The 20,561-nt window shown below is 59.8% G+C and overlaps 2 protein-coding genes across 2 annotated transcripts in view; both read left to right on the forward strand.

Moving 5' to 3' along the window:
* Nucleotides 1-11,400, forward strand: part of LOC141995515 (uncharacterized) — a 33,594-nt gene extending 22,194 nt beyond the window's left edge. The window contains exons 2-3 of the mRNA XM_074966752.1: nucleotides 9,100-9,260; nucleotides 10,892-11,400. Coding sequence (XP_074822853.1) covers nucleotides 9,100-9,260; nucleotides 10,892-11,188 — 458 coding nt within the window. The 3' untranslated portion in view covers nucleotides 11,189-11,400. The remainder of the gene's footprint in view (nucleotides 1-9,099; nucleotides 9,261-10,891) is intronic.
* An 8,342-nt stretch (nucleotides 11,401-19,742) lies between these two features.
* The window catches only part of CFAP65 (cilia and flagella associated protein 65), a 44,611-nt gene continuing 43,792 nt past the window's right edge, over nucleotides 19,743-20,561 (forward strand). Inside the window, exons 1-2 of the mRNA XM_074966997.1 lie at nucleotides 19,743-19,820; nucleotides 20,069-20,256. Coding sequence (XP_074823098.1) covers nucleotides 19,758-19,820; nucleotides 20,069-20,256 — 251 coding nt within the window. The 5' untranslated portion in view covers nucleotides 19,743-19,757. The remainder of the gene's footprint in view (nucleotides 19,821-20,068; nucleotides 20,257-20,561) is intronic.

Raw genomic sequence — 20,561 nt, forward strand, 5'->3', positions numbered from 1 at the left:
GGAAGCCACTCACAAGCATTCAATTAAGTCTAAACACTAAACATGTTCTTATAATTCTAATAAAGATTTGAATAGCTCTAACACAGGGTAGCCAGGCTAGTCCTAGCTATGTATCTCAGGGTTCAGCTGAGACATGGGGACCTTGGCATGAGCTGGCCCCTGGTCTGCCAGAGTCACGAAGGTCTGAGTTCTAGTCCTGCTTTTGCTGAGTTTCCTATTAGCCGTGACACAGTCTGATCTCTCTAGGTTCTTACATGGCACCTGGCATCCGGACACCTAGGAGTCAACCCAGTGCAACTTTATAACGTGCAGTTAATGCAACATCCATAAATTCCCGCCTGACACATCATTAACTCAGTGGCTTAGCCCCAGTTAATTGACTCCTGTTTGTAAAGAGCGCTGACAATGGAAAGTGCTGTCTAAGGGCTGCACACTGTTATTAGCTCAGGGAGGTTCCTTCCTGGTACCTTTGACTTCAGTTCCCATGCCGACAATTTCCCTGTTTTGCTGCTTTGTCCGTATACTTCTCATGGGCATGTGAATTTTGAGCAAGCACTTCAGGGTCGCCTGCATCAGTGCGGGCAGGCAGAGGAGGGGTGTCCCTGTGCAGAGCCTATGAAATTCCTCCCTTTTTGGACCCATCTATCCATGAGATCCAGGTCACATCCAGGTTTCAGTTCCTTTAACACCTCCCAACCTCCCCCTCCCCTTCCTGGCTACTATCTGCTTCCTCAATACACTTCTTGAGATGATTGCCCTGCAGATGTCAGTCCATGAATAAACTGACAGCTTTAACCCTTCGAACCCTGGCACTTTCCAGCTGGCTGGCCTGAGGAGGTCTCAGTGTTTGGGGTGTGTGGCACTGCGGGTGGCAAAAGGTTAACAGACCCTCCGCTTATTTCAGGTGTTTTCTTGCCTGGAGATAGCAAAGGTTGATCCTCTTGTAGAACCAAAAGGGGCAAATTCCATGTGTGTCGGTTTGTTTTCATCCAAGCCTCTGCCCCTGGTTTCACTATCAGCCACTGGGAGATGTGGGGCGGGTGGGTAGCAGCTGTGCTTTGCAGATTCCTACACAGATCCATTTCCTCCTGCATAGTAAGGGGGCTTCTTCTGGAAAGGAGGGCACGGTGTATTCCTGGTAATATTACTGGGAGCCACCAGGCAGTGCTGTTACAGATACTCTGACAAGTTTCATTTACCTGACCGTATGGACAGATAGATCTGGAGAAATGTTTGTTGTTAGCTGCGGTGCAGTTCTAAGTGGCTCCCTGCCTGAGTCTCGGGGCTGGGTGTGGACAGAGCTCCTAGCTACACTCCCGCGAAAAAGCCACTAATAACACTCGGTGCCAAAGCTTCACACGCTGATTCAGTGCGATGCAGTGCTCCGGGAAGAGCAGTGGTATCTCAGTGTGCATCAGGTTTTGATTTTACAGGGGGTTCCTGTCTATAGTAGGGTTTAAACCATGAGATCACCACCTTCCGGTGACACCTTCCGTCAGCTTGTGTGGCGAAGGCCGGTGAGGTCAATGGGTGATCTGTTGGAAGTCCGAGGGAGGAGTGTAGTGACTGACAGCTGCATGGGATACAGTGACACAGCTGGAAAGCACCCTGCATCCCAAAAGGCCCAAAGTGCTTTACAAACCATATGAATCAACTCCCTTACCCCCGGAGGGCAGCCTGTTGGGCAGTGCTCAGTGCCCCGGCAGAGGAGTGGAGGACAGGAAGTGAGCAGAATGCCTCACTCAGGGGGCTCTAGGGAAGTGGAATAGGATGACCAGAGCTGGAGTGGGGCCAGGACTCCGGGGTTAACACCCCAGCTCTCACAACGAGCATCTCTGGATCGTTAGTGACCTGTTATTAAACCTCAACATTACAGCTCTGAGCCAGAGGGAAGAGCATCACTGACCTCACTTTCTACAGCCCCCTGGGACTCCCATCCTGGCTCAGCCCCCCTGGCTTAGTTTATGGGACCAGAGAAGGGCAATGTTCAAGGTGCCATGGGCGCAGGCTAGATGTGAGATGCATCTGCTAAAACGGAGCTAAAGTGTGTGACTGGCTCTGAGCCGCCTGGCGGAGAAGTGCTGGAGGCAGGCAATGTATTCAGTATTCCTGGTTATGAAGGGTGGTGCAAACTCTCCTGGCAGAGTCGCTGGCTCCGGGGCTCTGGGGCAGATCTCCTGGGTGTCAGACGTTCAGTGGTGAGTAGCACCCTGCAATCTCATGGTGTTAAATCCACTTGATGCTCCGGCACTGTGGATTTGCTCCCTTTTCCGATGGGCATTTCAGCGTCTCTGGTTGGGAAGCTAAAAGCTGATCCGGAGATCCTACCCTCCCGCCCACCTCGTTCGCTGCCACCCTGCCCCTTGTGCCGTCACTGCACCAGTGCAACAGACCACGGGCCTGCATTTGCAGCGTGGCACATGTGCCTTGCACGGGTGGGGATCAGCCCCATGCGGCCTCTCCAGCATGGGCATGCTGCCAGCGTTGCAGGCTGATAATGCTCACTAGCTCTCTTTGCTTGGGGGGATCTGCCTCAGCTTTGCATTCCCAGCCCCCCTGTGACGAAGTGGGACTGTTCTTAATGTTTCCTCTGAATAGTGTGGGGGTGCCTCAGTTTCCCCTATGAAGTTCTTAAGTATCTAGGGGGTGGGGTAAGGGTGTATGATCATTGCAGAGCCCTAGAGGGCATGTGTGTGCAGGAGTCTGGACACAGAGAATGGCCGACACCCTGTTTCCTGGCAACTGATGGCCAGAGCTCTTCCCCCCTGCAAGGTGAGAGCTAAAGGGTTGGAGAACAAAGGAATCAGGAGACCTCCTGGCCCGGGAAAGGAACAAAGCCCAGAGGAGGAGGGGCTGAAGGGAGTTTCAGTTTGGGGCTGGCTGGAGACATGGAGTGAAGGGCAGACGTGGTTGTCTGGCTCACTGCCCCCCAAAATGGACCCAGCTGAGGGGTCCTGTTCTCTGCACCTGCAAGCTCTGTTTTAGACCATGTTCCTGTCGTCTAATAAACCTCTGTTTTCCTGGCTGGCTGAGAGTCACGTCTGACTGCGGAGTTGGGGGGCAGGACCCTCTGGCTTCCCCAGGACCCCGCCTGGGCGGACTCGCTGTGGGAAGCGCACGGAGGGGCAGAGGATGCTGAATGCTCCGAGGTCAGACCCAGGAAGGTGGAGCCGGGTGAGCTGTGTGTCCTGCAGACAGGCTGCTCACGGAAAGGCGACTGCCCCAGAGTCCTGACTGGCTTCATGGGGAGCAGTTCCAGAGCATCGCCCAGGGACTCCGTGACAACTGGTGGCAGCGGTGGGATGTACTGCACCCCGTGGATGGCGCTTCCTGCAGTAAGTGACGGGGGAGCAGTAAAACGAAGGGGGATTGACGGGGACCAGGCGTGCTGAAGATTCAGAGAGAGACGGTTTCAGGGGGCGGTTAACCCCTGGGAGTGTGTGACCAGAGAAAAGGACTTTTGCAGTAACAGGGTCCCCCGGGGGACTGCAGCGAGCGGTCCCAGGGGCGGAGGAGTCTGCAGCTCGACCCTGGCAAAGAGGTGGTGACCTCGAGAAGGGCTGGCACACTAGGGGTTCTCCCTGGAAACCGTGGGGAGCTGAGAGCACACAGGCCTGTGAGTCCACAACAACGTGGCAAGAGTGGAGTGATGGCCTATCACCGTCTCCTTAAGAAGGACATTGTAACCCTGTGCAGAAAGAGAGGGTTGAGCATTGGAAAGTTCACCAAAGCACAGTTCATCGTGCAGCTGGAGGAGGATGACCGCTCTAAGGAACAGATTCCTGACCCCAAATGGGGCTAGAGCAGGATCTGGGAGCAGCTGGAGTAGTAGCCAGGCATCCCCAAGACTCCTGTCCCCGACCAGACGAGGGTCTTCACGATCGGGTTCCCCATCCGGGGATCGGAGACGGACGGGATTGGAGCTGAGTCCGAGAGAGCAAGAGGACTGTGAGAGACAGCGAGAGCCCAAGAAAGAGCTGCAGAAGCAGCAGCAGCATGAACTGGCGGTGGGGGAGCGGAGAGGCCTAGGGGACCTCCCAGGGGTGAGTGGGGATAGACCCCGGGGGGCCAGTTCCGCAGGGAACCTCGAGACTAAATTGCTGCCCCCGGTTTAAGGGGGGGGGGATGTGGATGTCCACCTCACTGCCTTTGAGCAGGCTGGCGATTTGAACCAGGGGACCCTGCGGAACAGCCCTTGTGTCTAGCTCCCTTGCTGGGTCCCAAGGCCATAGACTCCGTCAGCCAGATGGGTGGGGAGGTGGACAGGCTCCCACTCCTGGTCCCAACCTGTATGTCTGTGTGGAGTTTCCTTGGGCCAGGCCCCTCGGACCTCCAGTGGGAGCAGAAGGTGATGGTCAATGGGGAGACATTCCTGGGGTGGCGAGATCCGGGGACAGAGAGAACTGTTGTCAGGCCCTGGGTGGTGCAGCCCCAGAGGCTGAGGGGCTGGGTGAGCTGGGTGAGGGTCCCAGGGACGAAGCCCCTTGCCCTGCCTATGGCCCAGATCCCTGTGCAGACCCAGGAGGGGTCAGGCTGGCTGGTTGTTGGGGTTCTCTGGGATATCGGCTGCGAGACCCTGTTGTGGGGTGACTGTGTCTCTTTGGGACAGGATCCAGGCCCTGCTCCTGTAACGGCCAAGGGTTTGAATTTGAATCCAGAGAACCAATTGGTGGAGAGGTAAATGGTCAGTGAAAATGCAGATGACCTGGCTGGCATGGGGGAGGAGCGGCTAGGCTCAGGCTACCTGCCTGCCTGTAAGCAGACCCCTGGGGCTGGGTGGGACAGAGAGATGCTCCCCGCCCCCTTGCACACTGGAGAAGGGGCTCACGCTGGCTCTGATGCTGTGAGGAAAGCAGCGAGCTCGCTGCCTACCCCACTGGGACAGCAAGGGCAGTGCTGAGCCAGGGGGAAGATAAGACCCCAGCTGAGTGGGGGGATGAGCCTAGGCAGCCTTGTGAGCTGATGGCTGTGTCTAGTCAGCAGGGTGGGAAGGCGAGGAGAGTGGAAGATGAGTGTCCCTGGACCTTACCTGTTAGCTGGGTGGAGAATTGTGACAGGGAAGGAAACGTGCCTGTGTCTGTCAGGGGTATTGACTTGCCTGTGGAGGCAGCTACCCCGGTCTCCAAGCAGTTGTCTGTGAACAGCCCTGTGTGCTGGGACCAGGGGAATGAGATCCCAAGCTGTGTGTCTGGGAAAGGAGAAAGTGTGTCTGGCTCTTCTTTGTCTGTGGAGCAGACAGAAGGGGCCTTTCAGCTTGTGACGGTTGAGAATAGTGCAGTTGTCTCAGAGTTGGTTCTGGATTCAGCTAAAGCCCAGGAAGGGAAGGGTCCTAAGTTTGTGTCTGCTCGGGAGAATGGCCCTGTAACTAGGTCGCATCCAGTTAGTGTCTATGTAAAATCCCAGAGCCCAGACAATTCTGGTGCTTGTATTTTGCCTGTTGCTAGTGTGTTGCTGGGAAAGGGTGTCGCAACTCTGTCTAATCAGGGTGAGATCCTAGCCAGGGCACAAGGAGAGCATGAAGGTGATGTGATTGTGTTACCTACTGAGGGTGTGGAAACCTGTAGCAAGAAGGAAAAGATTCCTGAACTTGTGTGTGGCAAAGGGAAGGAGAATGCTTCTGACCTTTTCTCTAGGAAGTCTGTGAGTTTGCCTGAAAGGGGATTGTGTAGGAATCCGCCGGATGGGCCAGAGGTAATTCTGGATGTAAGGGAGACCCAGAAAGAGTCTGTTGTTGCTCAGGAAAATGTTCCTCTAGAGCAAGCCTTAGGGAAAGAGGGTAAGAGCAGAATTTCTGGGAGGGGTGAATTGTTGCATAGAAAAGCCCTCGGGAAAGGAATCCTCATGGAGTCTTTGCAAGCAGTTTACTGCCACTGAAGGGTGTGAAAGTGATTTAATCAAGAGAGTTTCAGTTCCTAACAGCCAGAAATTTTCTGTTGTGAATGGATCCACTGACTTTCCCGTTGAAAGATCCAGTGTGGAGAGCTTTGAGAAGGTCTCAGATGAAGTGAAAGCTGTTAAGAAAGTTAAACCGTCCTATAACCAAGTGGCTGTGTTTGGCCAGCTTGATGGGGAGAAGACCCAATCCCAGTTTGACCCCCTGGGGTTTTGGGGTGGCCAAAGGGCACAGGCCGCATAAACCTTCCCTTCCCACATGCGGCCTGCGAGTGCTATCGACCACCCCCGACCTAAGGGAGGGCATGAAACTGGAAGGGCCTGGTGTAACTCCTACCAAGAAATGGGAGAGATGCTGGGGCATCCATGGGAACGTTGGTGGCTTCGAACTTCCCCAGGTCACTGGCTAAAGTGACCCCGCTCAGTTCGATCTCGAAGGGGGGAGAGATGTGACGAAGTGGGACTGTTCTTAATGTTTCCTCTGAATAGTGTGGGGGTGCCTCAGTTTCCCCTATGAAGTTCTTAAGTATCTAGGGGGTGGGGTAAGGGTGTATGATCATTGCAGAGCCCTAGAGGGCATGTGTGTGCAGGAGTCTGGACACAGAGAATGGCCGACACCCTGTTTCCTGGCAACTGATGGCCAGAGCTCTTCCCCCCTGCAAGGTGAGAGCTAAAGGGTTGGAGAACAAAGGAATCAGGAGACCTCCTGGCCCGGGAAAGGAACAAAGCCCAGAGGAGGAGGGGCTGAAGGGAGTTTCAGTTTGGGGCTGGCTGGAGACATGGAGTGAAGGGCAGACGTGGTTGTCTGGCTCACTGCCCCCCAAAATGGACCCAGCTGAGGGGTCCTGTTCTCTGCACCTGCAAGCTCTGTTTTAGACCATGTTCCTGTCGTCTAATAAACCTCTGTTTTCCTGGCTGGCTGAGAGTCACGTCTGACTGCGGAGTTGGGGGGCAGGACCCTCTGGCTTCCCCAGGACCCCGCCTGGGCGGACTCGCTGTGGGAAGCGCACGGAGGGGCAGAGGATGCTGAATGCTCCGAGGTCAGACCCAGGAAGGTGGAGCCGGGTGAGCTGTGTGTCCTGCAGACAGGCTGCTCACGGAAAGGCGACTGCCCCAGAGTCCTGACTGGCTTCATGGGGAGCAGTTCCAGAGCATCGCCCAGGGACTCCGTGACACCCCCGCCTCGCTTTTCCCGGAGCCGTCTCCAAGCGCTGTGACATGCCCAGGGACTGGGCTGCAGCCTGACCCCCGGCAGTCTCTGTTGTCACCCCTCCATCTCCTGCTCAGCATTTCACACCCCGCCAGGGCCCTGCTGGTTTCAATAGCTGCTGTTCTCCTAAAGAAGGGCCGTAAAAGTGGAGCCCCAAAGAGACAATAAAGAGGGCTGAGTGGAGATGAAGGGGGAATCAAACAGTGCGTGCCCTGTCCCTGCCATGCAGGGAGACGAGCGCGCCGGGTTCTCAAAGACTCTTTTGTTCCTCTCCCTCCTGATTCAGCACGGCCCTGCGATAAAGGGTGATTAGCGAGATAGCAGGCCCAGGGCCCCGCTCCGTGGGCTGCTGCCCTTATCGCAGACTTTGGCAGCTGGGGGTAATCAAATACACTTCACGCTAATCAAGGAGTTTTCATTTCGCTAACGGAATCGATTTTAATCGCCAAACGAGCCCTGATAACGACATTGCCAGTTTAATATCAGCTGGGCAATAAAACCATTATTGGACGACCAGGCGATGACGGCGACACTTAGCGCTCCGCACCCCCCGTTGTGCCCCGGAGCCGGGGGGCACTGCATCGCCAGCCTGCGCCAGGGTCCTCTGGGGAGCCCTGCTGGCTCTTGGGGGCTGGGAGGTGGCCAGGCAGGGGCTCCGTGGGGAGCAGCATTGGCTACCAGGGAGAGGCCTCATTTCCCTGGGACTGCGCCAGGTGTTCACACACGCGCTGTTCAGCTTCTGCTCCTCCGAAGGGAGCGCGTTCCCTAGCGAACCACCACGTCCTCCGGCACATGGGCTGGCCAGTGGGGCCTGGCCCCCGGGGCTGGCCCTGCTCAGCCCGGGAGAGCTCCACCCAAGCTGGTTTGGGTGCAGACAGTCTCGGCAGCAGAATCCCAGCTGGGACGGGGCCAGTTTGCTGGGCCAGGGGCCCCAGCACGGTCTGGCCTCGCGTGACTTCCCCTTTCTGTGCCCCTCAGCGGGTCTGCGATGAAGCGACCCTCAGTGCCCACATGCTACGAATTCTCCTCCCCATGGGCGGCGGGCACAATAGGCCAGGGGAGGCCAAGTGTGGCCCCGCCCACGCTTCTCCCTGTGGCCCCGCCCACACGGCTCCTCTTCCCATCCCCCCCACCTCTTCGCCTCCCCCCCCGCAACCCCCTGCCCACTGCTTGTGCCTCTTCACCCCCGGAGAGGCAGAGAGGTGCAGGCGGTAGGCAAGGGGGCCCCTCTGGGGAGGGGGCTGAGCGGGAGCGGGGCCTGGGGTGGAATAGGGGTGGAGCGTGGGCGGGGCTTCAGAGGGTGAGTGGGGGCAGGGCAGGGGGCGGGGCCATGGTTCAGGCACTGGTGGCTCCTCCCACTCCTAGGGAGCTTCCAGTTTTCAGGCCCAGGCTCCTGCCTGCCTGCAGTGACGTCCCGCACCCAGGCCATCCCGCCACCCGCACTGTCCCTCCGCCCTGGACACTTCTTCCATCTTCAGGAAGCACCTGCCCCCCTCCTGCTCTCACCCCTGCCCAAAGGGGCGTCAGGCTTCCCTCGCCCATGCCCTCCAGCCTGCCACCGTCTCCCCCGAGTGCCCACCCGTCAGCTTAGCAGGGGCGTCCTGTCTGCCCCATCCTCCCGCCTCGCCTAACCCTGAGTCACCTCAGCGAAATGCCCCCCAGCTCAGCCTTGTCTTCATGGGACACGGCTCCCGAATTCCTGCAGCCCAGCCCCACCTCGTCCCCTGCGCCCTTTCCCCAGGAGCCCCGTCTGCGCCCACTGCCGGGGGCGGGGGGGGGGGCTGAGCACCTCCCACTCTTTAGCGGCCGCCCCCTCGGGTGCCCCCCTGCAGGGCAGAGCAGCGTGAGCATCCGCCCGAGCCCCGCCCAAGGTCAGGTGCGGTAAAGCAGGGACTTGGCACTGGGTCCAGCTGCTCAGCTCCGGGCGGGCGGGGCAGACGCCTGGCCCCAGCCCTCCGCCCCCGCCCGCTGACCTGTGCCTGCTCGTTGCATTTCAGCCACTCCGCAGTCCGGCCTGATGGGCAAATGCCGCCGGCCCCGCACGGCCTTCACCAGCCAGCAGCTGCTGGAGCTCGAGAACCAGTTCAAGCTCAACAGGTACCTGTCCCGGCCTAAGCGCTTCGAGGTGGCCACGTCGCTGATGCTGACCGAGACCCAGGTACCGTCCCTGTGGGAGGGGGCGGGGAGGGGGGACGGGAAAAGGGGGTGGGTGGCGGCGGGGAGTTGCCCACCGGCCTCCCTCTGCACCTACGGGCGAGGGGCAGGGCCGATGGGCCCTGGGCTCCCGTCCTGCAATGGTGACCCCAGAAGATTTGGCTCTTTTACTAGCACAGCGACTCCGTCCAGAAACCAGTCAGCCAGCGGCAGGGCCCGTCCCCGCGCTGTCCTGCGGGGCTGCTGGTCTGGCACCCTGGAGGTGTGTGTGTGCGCATGTGTGTGTGTGTATGCACTGTTCTGGGACCCTGGGCTGATTCTAGCCCCTCTTGTCTGTGTGCGTGTGTGTGTCCCCTACAAAATGCTATGCGGGCATCTGCCCAGCCCCCAGTGTAAGTTAGAGCAGCCTCAGAGCTGCTCTAAATGTCTCCCCCGTGCCCGGTGGACCTAGGAGGCAAAGGGCAGCTGTAGCACAGAGCACTCTGGCCATGCCCTTGATCCACCCTGTATACCGGGGGCTGGGAGCAGGGCAGTTATAAACCCTTTATACCAGCTCCACACCAGCTGTGGGAGGTTTTCTGCTGTGTGTGTGGGGGGCGATCCTCAGGGGGCTGTCTGTGCCTACTCCGGAGCCCCTTTACACTCCCAGAAAGGCGTAACTCAGGATCCGACCCCGCAGCCTCATCCCGGGAAGAGAGCACCTGTCGGGGAGGGCGCCCACGCAGCTATGTGGAAATAGGTATTTCAGATCCTTCCCTGCCATCAGTTGTGTGACTCCCCCCTGCCCCGGTCTCTTGGCACTTGACTGGAGAGGGCCCCGGGGCAGGGGAAAGGGGATTTGGCCTCAGGACAGTCACCCGCTACTTCCCCTCCTTCAGCCGGAGAGCTGCGGGCTCTGGGCTCAGCTCCTCAGCTAGGCAGGGCGGGGTCAGGTCAGTGCTTGGCTGGGAGACCTCGGCGGAAATGTCAGAGTGCTGCAGCAAATGGTGGCAATGAATGGGTACAGGCTGCTCTTGGGGTGGACCCCAGAGTGGGGTGCTGTACTGCAGGGATTGGGCGGGGTTATCCCTGGAGGGGGTGATCTCCAGGGCGCGTGACCCGGGAGGGGGTGATCTCCAGGGCGGATGATCCGGTGGAGGGGCTGATCTCCAGGGCGGGTGACCCGGGAGGGGGTGATCTCCAGGGCGGGTGATCCGGTGGAGGGGCTGATCTCCAGGGCGGGTGACCAGGGAGGGGCTGATCTCCAGGGCGGGTGATCCGGTGGAGGGGCTGATCTCCAGGGCGGGTGACCAGGGAGGGGCTGATCTCCAGGGCGGGTGACCAGGGAGGGGGTGATCTCCAGGGCGGGTGATCCTGTGGAGGGGCTGATCTCCAGGGCGGGTGACCAGGGAGGGGGTGATCTATTAATCTGTTCGGCCCCTTGGGGTAGGGACTCTCTCACCGGGTGTCGGTCAGCGCCTGGCCCAGCAGGGCCCGGCTCTGCGCTCGTGGCAGTATAACGTGTCTCAGTGAGAAACAAGGAAGCGTGTGCCGTGCCCCGCCCTGGGGCTGGTGGTGTGTCAGCCCTGGGAGAGGCTGCCCCCGGGTGCGAGGCTGGGGAAGCTCTATAGTCACCCTCCTGTCGGTCTTCTGCAGGTGAAGATCTGGTTCCAGAACCGCAGGATGAAGTGGAAACGCAGCCGGAAAGCCAAAGAGCAGGTGGCCCAAGCCGAGGCCGAGAAGCAAAGAGGGGTCAGCAAAGCTGCCGAGAAGCTGCTGCCCAGCGAGCCGCAGCGGCAGGAGGAGGGCCCTGGATTCAACAGGCACGGTGCCAGCGTGGAGATCCTGCACCGCCGCACCGCAGAGCTCGGCTACAGCCCGGGCTCCTCGTGCTCCGGGGAGGAAGAGGAGCGCTTCAGCTCCACAGACAGGAAGATCGGCTCAGCGTTATGAAAGGCAGCCCTGGGCGATCACCCCATGAAACAGAGCAGGGAGAGCAGCCCGGAGCCGGGGCAAGGGGGCCGGGGCCAGCCAGATGGAGCCGGCTCTGGGGCCACCTCCACTGCTAGCAGACTGAGAGACCCAACCCAGGCCGCGGCACTGGGGAGACTCCGCGGCACCTGCCCGTCTCCTTTAATTTATGTGTGTTTGGATTCTATTTAACTCGTAATTATTCTGTCAGTGTGTACTGGGGGGCTGGGGGCAGGGGGGGCTGGACTGAGACCCCTCCCCCGTGCTTCCCCCATAAAGATGTTTGCTACAGTGTATCAGCAAGCTGGTGCTTTTCCTTGCAAGGGGGCCAAGACCAATAAATACGGGGTATGGCCCCTCCTTTCCCCCCACCACGAGCGGCTCTGCTGAGAGCTGGGGGTATGGGTCTCACAGACGAGGGTGCAAGGGCAGGCCTGGAGGGGGCAGCGCTGGACAGGCCTAGATCAAAGCCTCTGCCAGGTGCTGAGTGAGGAGGCCCTGGCCGGTGGACATTAACATGCCCCCCAGGAGGGAGCCCCGGCCCCATGCCACTGCACTCATCCCCCGCCCTGTGTGGGACGCCCCCTGCCCTTTTCCTGACCCACATTCTCTGCAAGACCCCCAGTGAATTCACGGGAGAGGGAGCCCAGGGCTCCCTGTTTTGCATTTTGACTCCTCTCAATGCATTTCTGACCCCTAGAGAGCAGTGGCTGGCCATGGTCTCCCTAATGCTTTATGGTGCAGATCCACGGCCAGTGCCCTGCTGGCTGCCGGAGCTGCTGCAGGGTCAGTTTCTTGTTGCCTGCACATGGAGAAGGGGGTTTGATCAATGAGCTGCAGGATTTGGTCCTTACTGATGCATGCAAGGAAGTATCTGCTCACCCTGACTTCCCTTCCCATTGGCTGTGAGCCTAGGAACCCTGCCAGACAGTGTATGCAGAGGGTAACGCAGACCCTTGGTGTGCCGGCACCGAGGTGGGTATCATCTGCCCCAGGGTCAGAGCCACGGAGGGACAACTACACCACTCTCGTTTTGCCAGTTCTAAGGGCTCTGCAGCAATGTATCAAACGCTGGAAGGTAACCAGTCTCCCGTGCTGCCAGCCCTTACCCAGCCATGCAACTAACCAACTACCCAGCCAGCCCCTACCCAGCCATCCAACTAACCAGCCACCTGTCCAGCCATCCCCTAACCAGCCATCCAACCAACCAATCACCTGTTCCGCCAGCTCCTACTCAGCCATCCAACTAACCAATCACCCGAGCTGCCACCCACTACCCAGCCATTCAACTAACCAATCACCCATCCTGCCAGCCCCTACCCAGCCATCCAACTAGCCAACTCTTCATCTTGCCAATCCCCATTGTGACAGATTCCCTGGGGTGCAACCTGAACTGTGGGACTGCTGAGCCCTCTGTCCCACCAACCTGGGCTGGCCCTCACACTGTGTGATGCTAACGTCAAGTTGCAAACCTCTGACGGGCACTGCACTTACACAGCCATCCACACCCAGCTGAGTTACAGCCGCTCATGAACCATCAACAGGGAGGCTCCAGCCAGTTCCCCGCTCCACAGCCTTGCATCTCAGAACGGTACCGACTTGCACTGTGCAGAAGTCTGGCCAGTGTAAGTCCATTTGCTAGTTCGCCACACCGACAAAAGGGTACTGGACGTGCAACCGCCCTTGTAACCTGAGCTGAGATTCCCCAAGCGCTTCCACCGAAACACACGGCTTTAGGTCAAATGTCAAACAGGGTTATTAACTCCAGACAGAGAGACTGCACGGCATTCTAAGTCAGAGATCGTTACCTCAGAAATAAAAAGAGAAACGCGCATTCTAAATCCCAAACTTTTAGTCTAACAAAGAGTTGAATCCTACAGCTTTTCTCATCCTGACAGATGGCACAAGCAGGTCACAGTTCCTCAATACACGGGCTGGGACTCCCTTCCAGCCTGGGGACAAACTTCTCCAGTTCAAAATCTTTGTCCTCCAGATGTTCTTCCAGGTGTTGCGTTGAGGTTGGGCTGGGGTGGGGGTGGGGGGGAGATGCCAAGTGATGATGTCACTTCCCCTCTTTTATACTTTCTTTGAGCTTGCTGGAACACCTTTGCTGTGATGTGGGGGTCAGGCAGTCCCTATTGGTCAAGCAGTCTCCATTGCATTTGGAGCGTGACACTGAAAATCAGCCTGCCCCACACCATGTGCAGCAGAGGCCGCTGGACCCCTGACGGGGTTCAGCACCTCCCCACCGCCCCTCGCACACCCTTTCTGGTTGTAAATCTTCCACTAGCCAAACCGAAGCAAAGCCCCACCGTGGGACAGCCCCAGGGAGCCCGTCCTAGCCAGCCCTGGGGAGCCCACAGTGGGACAGCCCTGGGGAGCCCCACACGCTCGGAGAGCTCAGCCCTAGGGCACGGGCTGCGGAGAGGACCCCCACACACTCCCTGGAGCTCTGTGTGTGGGTCTCGAGCTGGGCACACAAGAGTGAGGAATCACTTTTGAAGTGCTGGTCTGCCCGCCCGTCCCTCCCAGCCCCCCGGAGGCAGGCGAGTCAGTCGCTCCCGCGTCAGACAGGTGCAGCAGGGAGCAGTGTCTTGCCCCAGCTGTGAGTGGCCGCACTGGTACCCCTGACTGTCCTCCCCGGGGGAGGCGATTTCTCCCCTCCCCCCTTCCAGACCTATGCCCAGGAGGGCCCAGCCAGCCTGCCCGCAGAGCAGCGCCGAGCAGCCCCTGGCCAGGCTGCCAGTGACTGCGGCTCTAATGCAGACAGCCTCATGTGCCAGGCCCCTTCTCCCCGCCTCGGAGCCCCAGAGAGGGATCCAGGCACCCTGCAGCGGCCCACGCTCCTTGTTGCAGCCCCAGAGAGTGGTGGCTGCTGGGGGAGGGGGAGTGTGGTCTGCTGGGGGGGCGGGGGGCTGCGTGGGGCAGGCGCAGGGAGAGAGGCTGAGTGTGGAGGTAGAATGTGAATGCGTGAGTTCACGGGGAAGGGGAGAACGGATGGGAGGGAGAGGAGCTGAGGTGGAAGGAAGGAAAAGAAGGAAGAGGAACGCAAAGAGCGCTGGAAAGGACAGAGACAGGAGATGTGGGAGGCAGGCCGGGCTCTGTAGGTCATGGGGTTAGGGCACAATGCGGGAGCCGGCTGCATGCGGGTCCTGCTTATACATCTTGTCCCAGCTCCATCTCTCCTGCCTCGCTCTCTTTCTACCCATCAGTCCTGCAGCTGGCAGATCAACCTTCCAGCCCAGGCTCCGGGCTGAGAGTGTCCACTCGCTGCCCTGACACGTCCCCTGTGGGTTCTGCAACCTCCAGCTGTCTCGCTTGCACCTGGTACCCTGCAGGAGGCTCAAAGACTGGCAGAGGTTTGCACTGAGACCCCTGGGTGCCCAAGCACCAGGCTCTGCTGGAGGCTTATCCCAGCAATGGGAAAGCGGGACAGGGGCACGGGGGCGCTGGAGCAGGGAGTGCTTGGTGGAGCAGTGCATCCACACAGAGCAGAGATGAGGTTTGAACGAGCCTCATCCTGATCCTTGTGACCTCCAGGTCCAAGTGCAAACCCCAGCCTGTCCCAGTAACAGCAGCAAAGGGGAACCCAAGGGGGACAGTGGAGGACGTTGAAAAATCAGTCTAAGCCTTGCAATGTTTGTCAGGCCCGCTTGCCCCGGGGATCCCCTTCTGGCGGCAGGCCAGGACCAGATCACTGGTTTCTCCATTCTCACCAGGGCAAAGGGCAGCCAGGAGAGTTTTGCACCTGGGCTGGTGCATTTGCACCGTAATTCTTCAAGGCTGGTTCAACCCAGGGAGTTGAGGGCAAGAGCCAGCAGCGAGCTGTCCATAGCCCAGTGCCTGCCTTTCGGTGGGTATGACTAGCTATCCAGCTGTCTGTGTGGGGCAAGCGTGACACATGGTGGCTGCCTGGAAGTACTGCAGATCTGCATGCCCCATTTGTAGCCTGCCTAAGCCCCTTGGGTTATTAGTGGGCCTGGTCCTCCTGGCCTGGGGGCACCTGGGATGCTGCACAGCTGGAAAGAGCTGACAAGATAAAGCAAAACCAAGGCCCTTGGTGTTCCCAGCAGCAGCAGGGGTCTGAGGGAGCAGGGTTCCATGGGGGGCTGCTGCTCCGGTACCCCACCGACAGGAAGGTGGAGCTCACACGTCACCAGAGAGCCTGGCAGGGTAGGTGTTTGCTGCAGGGCCCTTTGGGGGGTGCCCCTAATAACAGACACCTCAGTGACAAGGGCTCTGTGAAGGCCTGACTAGAACTGAGGAGCCTAGGGGAAGTGGGCAGCCTTGCCCTACACCCAGCATGGGGCAGTGTCCATCTCAAATACCATAAGCCCCGCCAGGGCTGCAGGATAACATGAAGCACTCCCACAGCACAGGCTTGTGCAGGAGACCAAGGTGGGGGCACCACAGTAAGGAGCGATGCAGACATTTTGGTCAGCTCTCAGCCTAGAACCCAGGACCTTCTGGTCCAGGAACCTAGGCCCCAGAGTTGCTGGGAAAACACCCCAGCAGCAGCTTTAGTCAGCCACAAGGTGACACAATCCCATGGCGTGCAGCAAGGTTAACGTTCTCTCCAGGAAAGGGGACACAGCCCAGCCCGTACACTGCCTGGGGCAAAGAATGAGGGGCCTGGACACCATCATGATGGGCTCTCCGGAGGGATGGCAAGAGATGAATGGAGTGAGAGAGGGACGGGGGAGGGACAGAGGATTGTAATGAGGTGCAGGGTGCGAGGGAAGGAGAGAACGAACAAGGGAAATACAGGAGGATTAACGATCACAGGGCGAGGGAAGAGTGGGCTAGAAGATGAATGCTGGCAGGATAGCCAGGAAAGGAGCAGGCCCTGGGTGTCTGAGCAGTACTGTCACACGTGCTGCGCTGGGGGCGCCCTGATCCCCTCTGCGCAGAGCATCGGGCACAGGCAGCATGGAGCCTGGGGAGAGCAGAGGGTGTGGCTGGGGGGGGTCTGCCCGTGAGTTCTTGTGGGCATTTTGCCTCCCATAATAAGGCCGTAAGAGGTGGATGCCTTCCCCTTGGGCTGTCCCTCCTCGCAGACCCCAATTCATCTCCCTCCCTCCTGCAGCACCTGTAAACCCTTGGAGCTGCAGCCTTACAGGAGCTCCCGGTGACTTGGGGGAGTTCAGGGTCCCCTGCAGAGAGAGACGCAGGTCCTGCCTCCGGAACACTGAGCCTGGGTGAGATACATCACACCATTCCCAGCCCTGCCAGCCCGGCGCTGTGGCCTGGGGTTTGGGTAGGTCTGTGGCCTTATACGCATCCCTCCTGACGTAAGACACAACCTCCTGTAACTCCAAACCAGCACCGTGCCTTGGCACAGTGGGCACCATGGTCTAGGGCTGAATGAGGCCAAGCGAGAAGGGGAGAGAGCAGGAGATGGAGCTGGCTGGCCGGCCAGGAGAGCAAGGACGTGGGAGCGAGCCGGAGAAGAAAGAGGGAGCACGCTCCAGGACGAGATGGGAGGCGGGGAGGCACGTAGGGATGTCACAGGTTTAAAATGTTCACCTTGATGGGCCGTGACAGGTTTAATTTCCAAAGTACAACCATTAAAGTGATGAATGGGAGGCGTTAATCTTGCGCCGAGTGTGTTTGGGGCCTCTGCTGCTGTGAAAAGGGTTTATTTTGCTGCTGTTATTTATGAGGCTGTTTCTGCAGGATCCGGGCACACATCCAGTTCTGGGGGGATGAGGGGAGGGGACGCTCTCGATGTCTTGGGGGAGATGGGGGCTGATTTACAGCCACTTATCCGCATGACTCATGATGTAAACATAGACAAATGCCATTAAAGACACATTTCTTCCCTGCTGACCCCCTCTGCCCACATTGCCATGCAGGTCTCCAACCCGAGCGACTCTCTGCCAGGCCAAGGGCACCCTGGCCAGGCAGTACCGATTCAAAGGCCTCTGCTAACCCCACCAGGGACAGGAGATCCACCCAGCACTACCACTGCACTGGGCCTCCACTTTAGAAAGCGTCTCGGGTTGGGCCTGGAGATGTTCTGTGACGCGTTAAAGGCCAGTTATCTGAGCTTGCAGGACATGGTATTGGCCTGTGAAAAGCAGGATGGGTGGGGGAGGGAATCCCCATTGCCCATCTGCAATGGGGTGCAATACGTGTGGCCCCTTCCCTGGGAACTCTGTCCTGTCACGTTCAGTCTGCCTTTGGGGAGCCACTTTCAACCCCTGCCCCCAAAGAGCTCAGAACCTCACTATCAGCTAAGGGACAACAGGGGAGAGGCAGACAGACCGCGGTTTTCAAGGAAACAATGAGCCAGTATTGGTCAGCATGATTGGCAGCGGTATGAGTGCACCAGCAACCTCACCTCTGTTAATTATTGATACCATTGGTCGTATGGAGCCAGGAAACAAGGCTGGATGGACCTGGATCAAGTCTGATCTGGTTCGGCAGGAGACAGGGCTGCTGCTCCAGATAGACCAACGAACTTGAACCAACCAGGAGAGACAGGAGTCAGGGTCAACCACCTAGATGGACCATTAGTCTCATCTGATATGGGCACCGACTTCAAGGGGCCGTTGGGCTGCTCTAGTCCATGCAGGAGACAGCGGATGGGACCAGATGCTCTGTTGGCTTCTTAACGATGAGAGGGTCAGAAGGGGAATGTGGCCGGCTGGCAGCCCCGCTGCTGTGGAAATCCCTCCATTCTCCCACCGCCCATCCCAGGCCAGAGGCTCCAGGCATCACTGGGCCCAATTCGCACACCACATGGCCCGCCTGGACTCCCCAGAGCCAGCTTAATAGCCAGCCCCACACAGGGCCATGGGGCTGGAGGCCCCACCTGGGTAACCCAGTGCTCTCATGCCTGGAACCAGCTACCCCGAAGTTCCTAACTCCCTCTGCCCCTCCCCCACTACTTCACCCCCCCACAGCCCCTCCAACCCCCTCTCCTTCAACCCCTAACATCCCTTCCCCATGCCCTCCGCCAGCCCCCCCAGCTCCTTCACCCCTGCCCCGAACTCCCCCAGCCCCTCCCCAGCTCCCCCCACTGCTTTACCCCCCCAACATCTAACACCCCTCCCCCCACAACCCCCAGCTCCCCCAGCCCCTCCCCACTGCTTCACCCCCCCAACATCTAACACCCCTCCCCCCACGGCCCCCAGTTCCCCCCCCGCTTCACCCCCCCCACGTCTAACACCCCTCCCCCCACAGCCCCAGCTCCCCCAGCCCCTCCCACTGCTTCACCCCCCCAACATCTAACACCCCTCCCCCCATGGCCCCCAGTTCCCCCCCGCTTCACCCCCCCCACGTCTAACACCCCTCCCCCCACAGCCCCAGCTCCCCCAGCCCCTCCCACTGCTTCACCCCCCCAACATCTAACACCCCTCCCCCCACAGCCCCGTTCCCCCCCCGCTTCACCCCCCCACGTCTAACACCCCTCCCCCCACAGCCCCAGCTCCCCCAGCCCCTCCCACTGCTTCACCCCCCCAACATCTAACACCCCTCCCCCCATGGCCCCCAGTTCCCCCCCCGCTTCACCCCCCCACGTCTAACACCCCTCCCCCCACAGCCCCAGCTCCCCCAGCCCCTCCCACTGCTTCACCCCCCCAACATCTAACACCCCTCCCCCCATGGCCCCCAGTTCCCCCCCCGCTTCACCCCCCCAACATCTAACACCCCTCCCCCCACAGCCCCGTTCCCCCCCCGCTTCACCCCCCCACGTCTAACACCCCTCCCCCCACAGCCCCAGCTCCCCCAGCCCCTCCCACTGCTTCACCCCCCCAACATCTAACACCCCTCCCCCCACAGCCCCAGCTCCCCCCGCAGCGCTCCGCGGCCCGGGGTGACCAGCCCCCAGGGGCGCTGCGGCCGGGGGGGGGTGGGGAGTCTCTGCGCTGCCCCCTGGCGGCTGCTCCTGCCGCGGCGCGATTCGCCTCCTGCTCGCCGGGCCCCTCCCGGCCGCCGTCGTTGCTCGGGGCGACGCCGCCGCCGCGTCCAGTTTCCATAGAGACGGGAAGATGGCGGCGCGCGGGGCCCCGCGGCGCTGAACCCCCGCCCCTCCCCCCTCCTGAGGTACCCCCGCCCCCGCCCTGGGACCCCACTGAACCCCCGCCCCTCCCCCCTCCTCAGCTACCCCCACCCCCACTCCAGGACCCCACTGAACCCCCGCCCCCCGGGAGCCCCAGGTACCCCTCACCACCTGGACAGGGACCCCCCACCCTGGGAGCCCACACCCCAGGACCGCACTGTTTTGGCAGCACCTGCCCAAAGCCCAGAGCACTGTGCTCCCTGCAGGCTGCCTGGGCCCTGACCAGGGCCCACGAGGGGAGCCCTGCTCCCGCGCCCAGCTTGCCGGGTGTCGAGGGTGGGAGCCTGGGGGGGCCCCCTGGCCGGACTGGAGCGAGCATGGGGGAACAGCCTGGCCCCGGGCAGTGGCTCAAATGGGGCTTGTCGGTTGGAGCTGGACAGCCCCGTTCAGCCCATTTCCCGGGCCTGGCTGTTCCCTGCGGGACGTTCCCTCAGGACGCAGGAACAACCTGCCCCCATTTGTTCCAGGTGCCTGGTGCTCGCTCAGATGCCCAGGGGGCTGCCAAGCTCCGACTCCGGCCAGAGACTTGGGTGCAGCAGCATCAGGCAGGTGAGTGGCTAAAGCCAGGGGCCTTCAGGGACATTCTCATTGCTACTTGCCTGTTTCATGGAGCCCTATAACTTCTGTGGGTTTTCTGGGGAGGCCACTGCGTTGTCGTGAAACCGGGTGATGAAAGCCATCCAGCGACCCTCGGGGCTGCGCTGTAGGATGGATGGACCCTCGCCCCCCCTTGTGGCAGTTGGAGATCCCAGCACAAGCAAGTGACCAGTATGAGTGACTTCTCCCTCATCCTTCAGGAAGAGCCAATGTCCCCACTGAGGCCTCCCGAACGCTCTGCGAGGAAGGCCAAGGAGAAGAAAGGCACTTTCTGGGGCATTGAAGTGGCAGAGGCTCTCCACTGGCATGGCTGGGAGCTGGGAAAGGAGTTTACCAAACATTTATCCTTGAAAAACGTTCAGGTGAAAACCCAGAAGCTGAGTTACAGGTAGGTGGGGGGAGGGGAGATCCCCCTCACTAGTGGGAACAATCCATCCCCATCCCTCCTACCATGCTGATACCCTCATGGACCCTTACATGGGTCCCTTCTGCCCCTTCTCCCATTTGCTGTGGGATGGAGAATGGGCATTCTGAATCGCAGGGCAGGACTGTGCTCTTTGCTTCAGGGCATGCCCCATCTGAAACGTGCCAACGTGGGTACAGAAAGCTTTGTTCCTGGCAATAGGTGTTCAAGTGAAATGGCTTTTTTCTTTAAAATAATACTTCTGCCCTTGAGCTGTTTCTAACCCGAAG

This window comes from Natator depressus, chromosome 11, assembly GCF_965152275.1.
Source record: "Natator depressus isolate rNatDep1 chromosome 11, rNatDep2.hap1, whole genome shotgun sequence".
In the NCBI taxonomy this organism is placed as follows: domain Eukaryota; kingdom Metazoa; phylum Chordata; order Testudines; family Cheloniidae; genus Natator; species Natator depressus.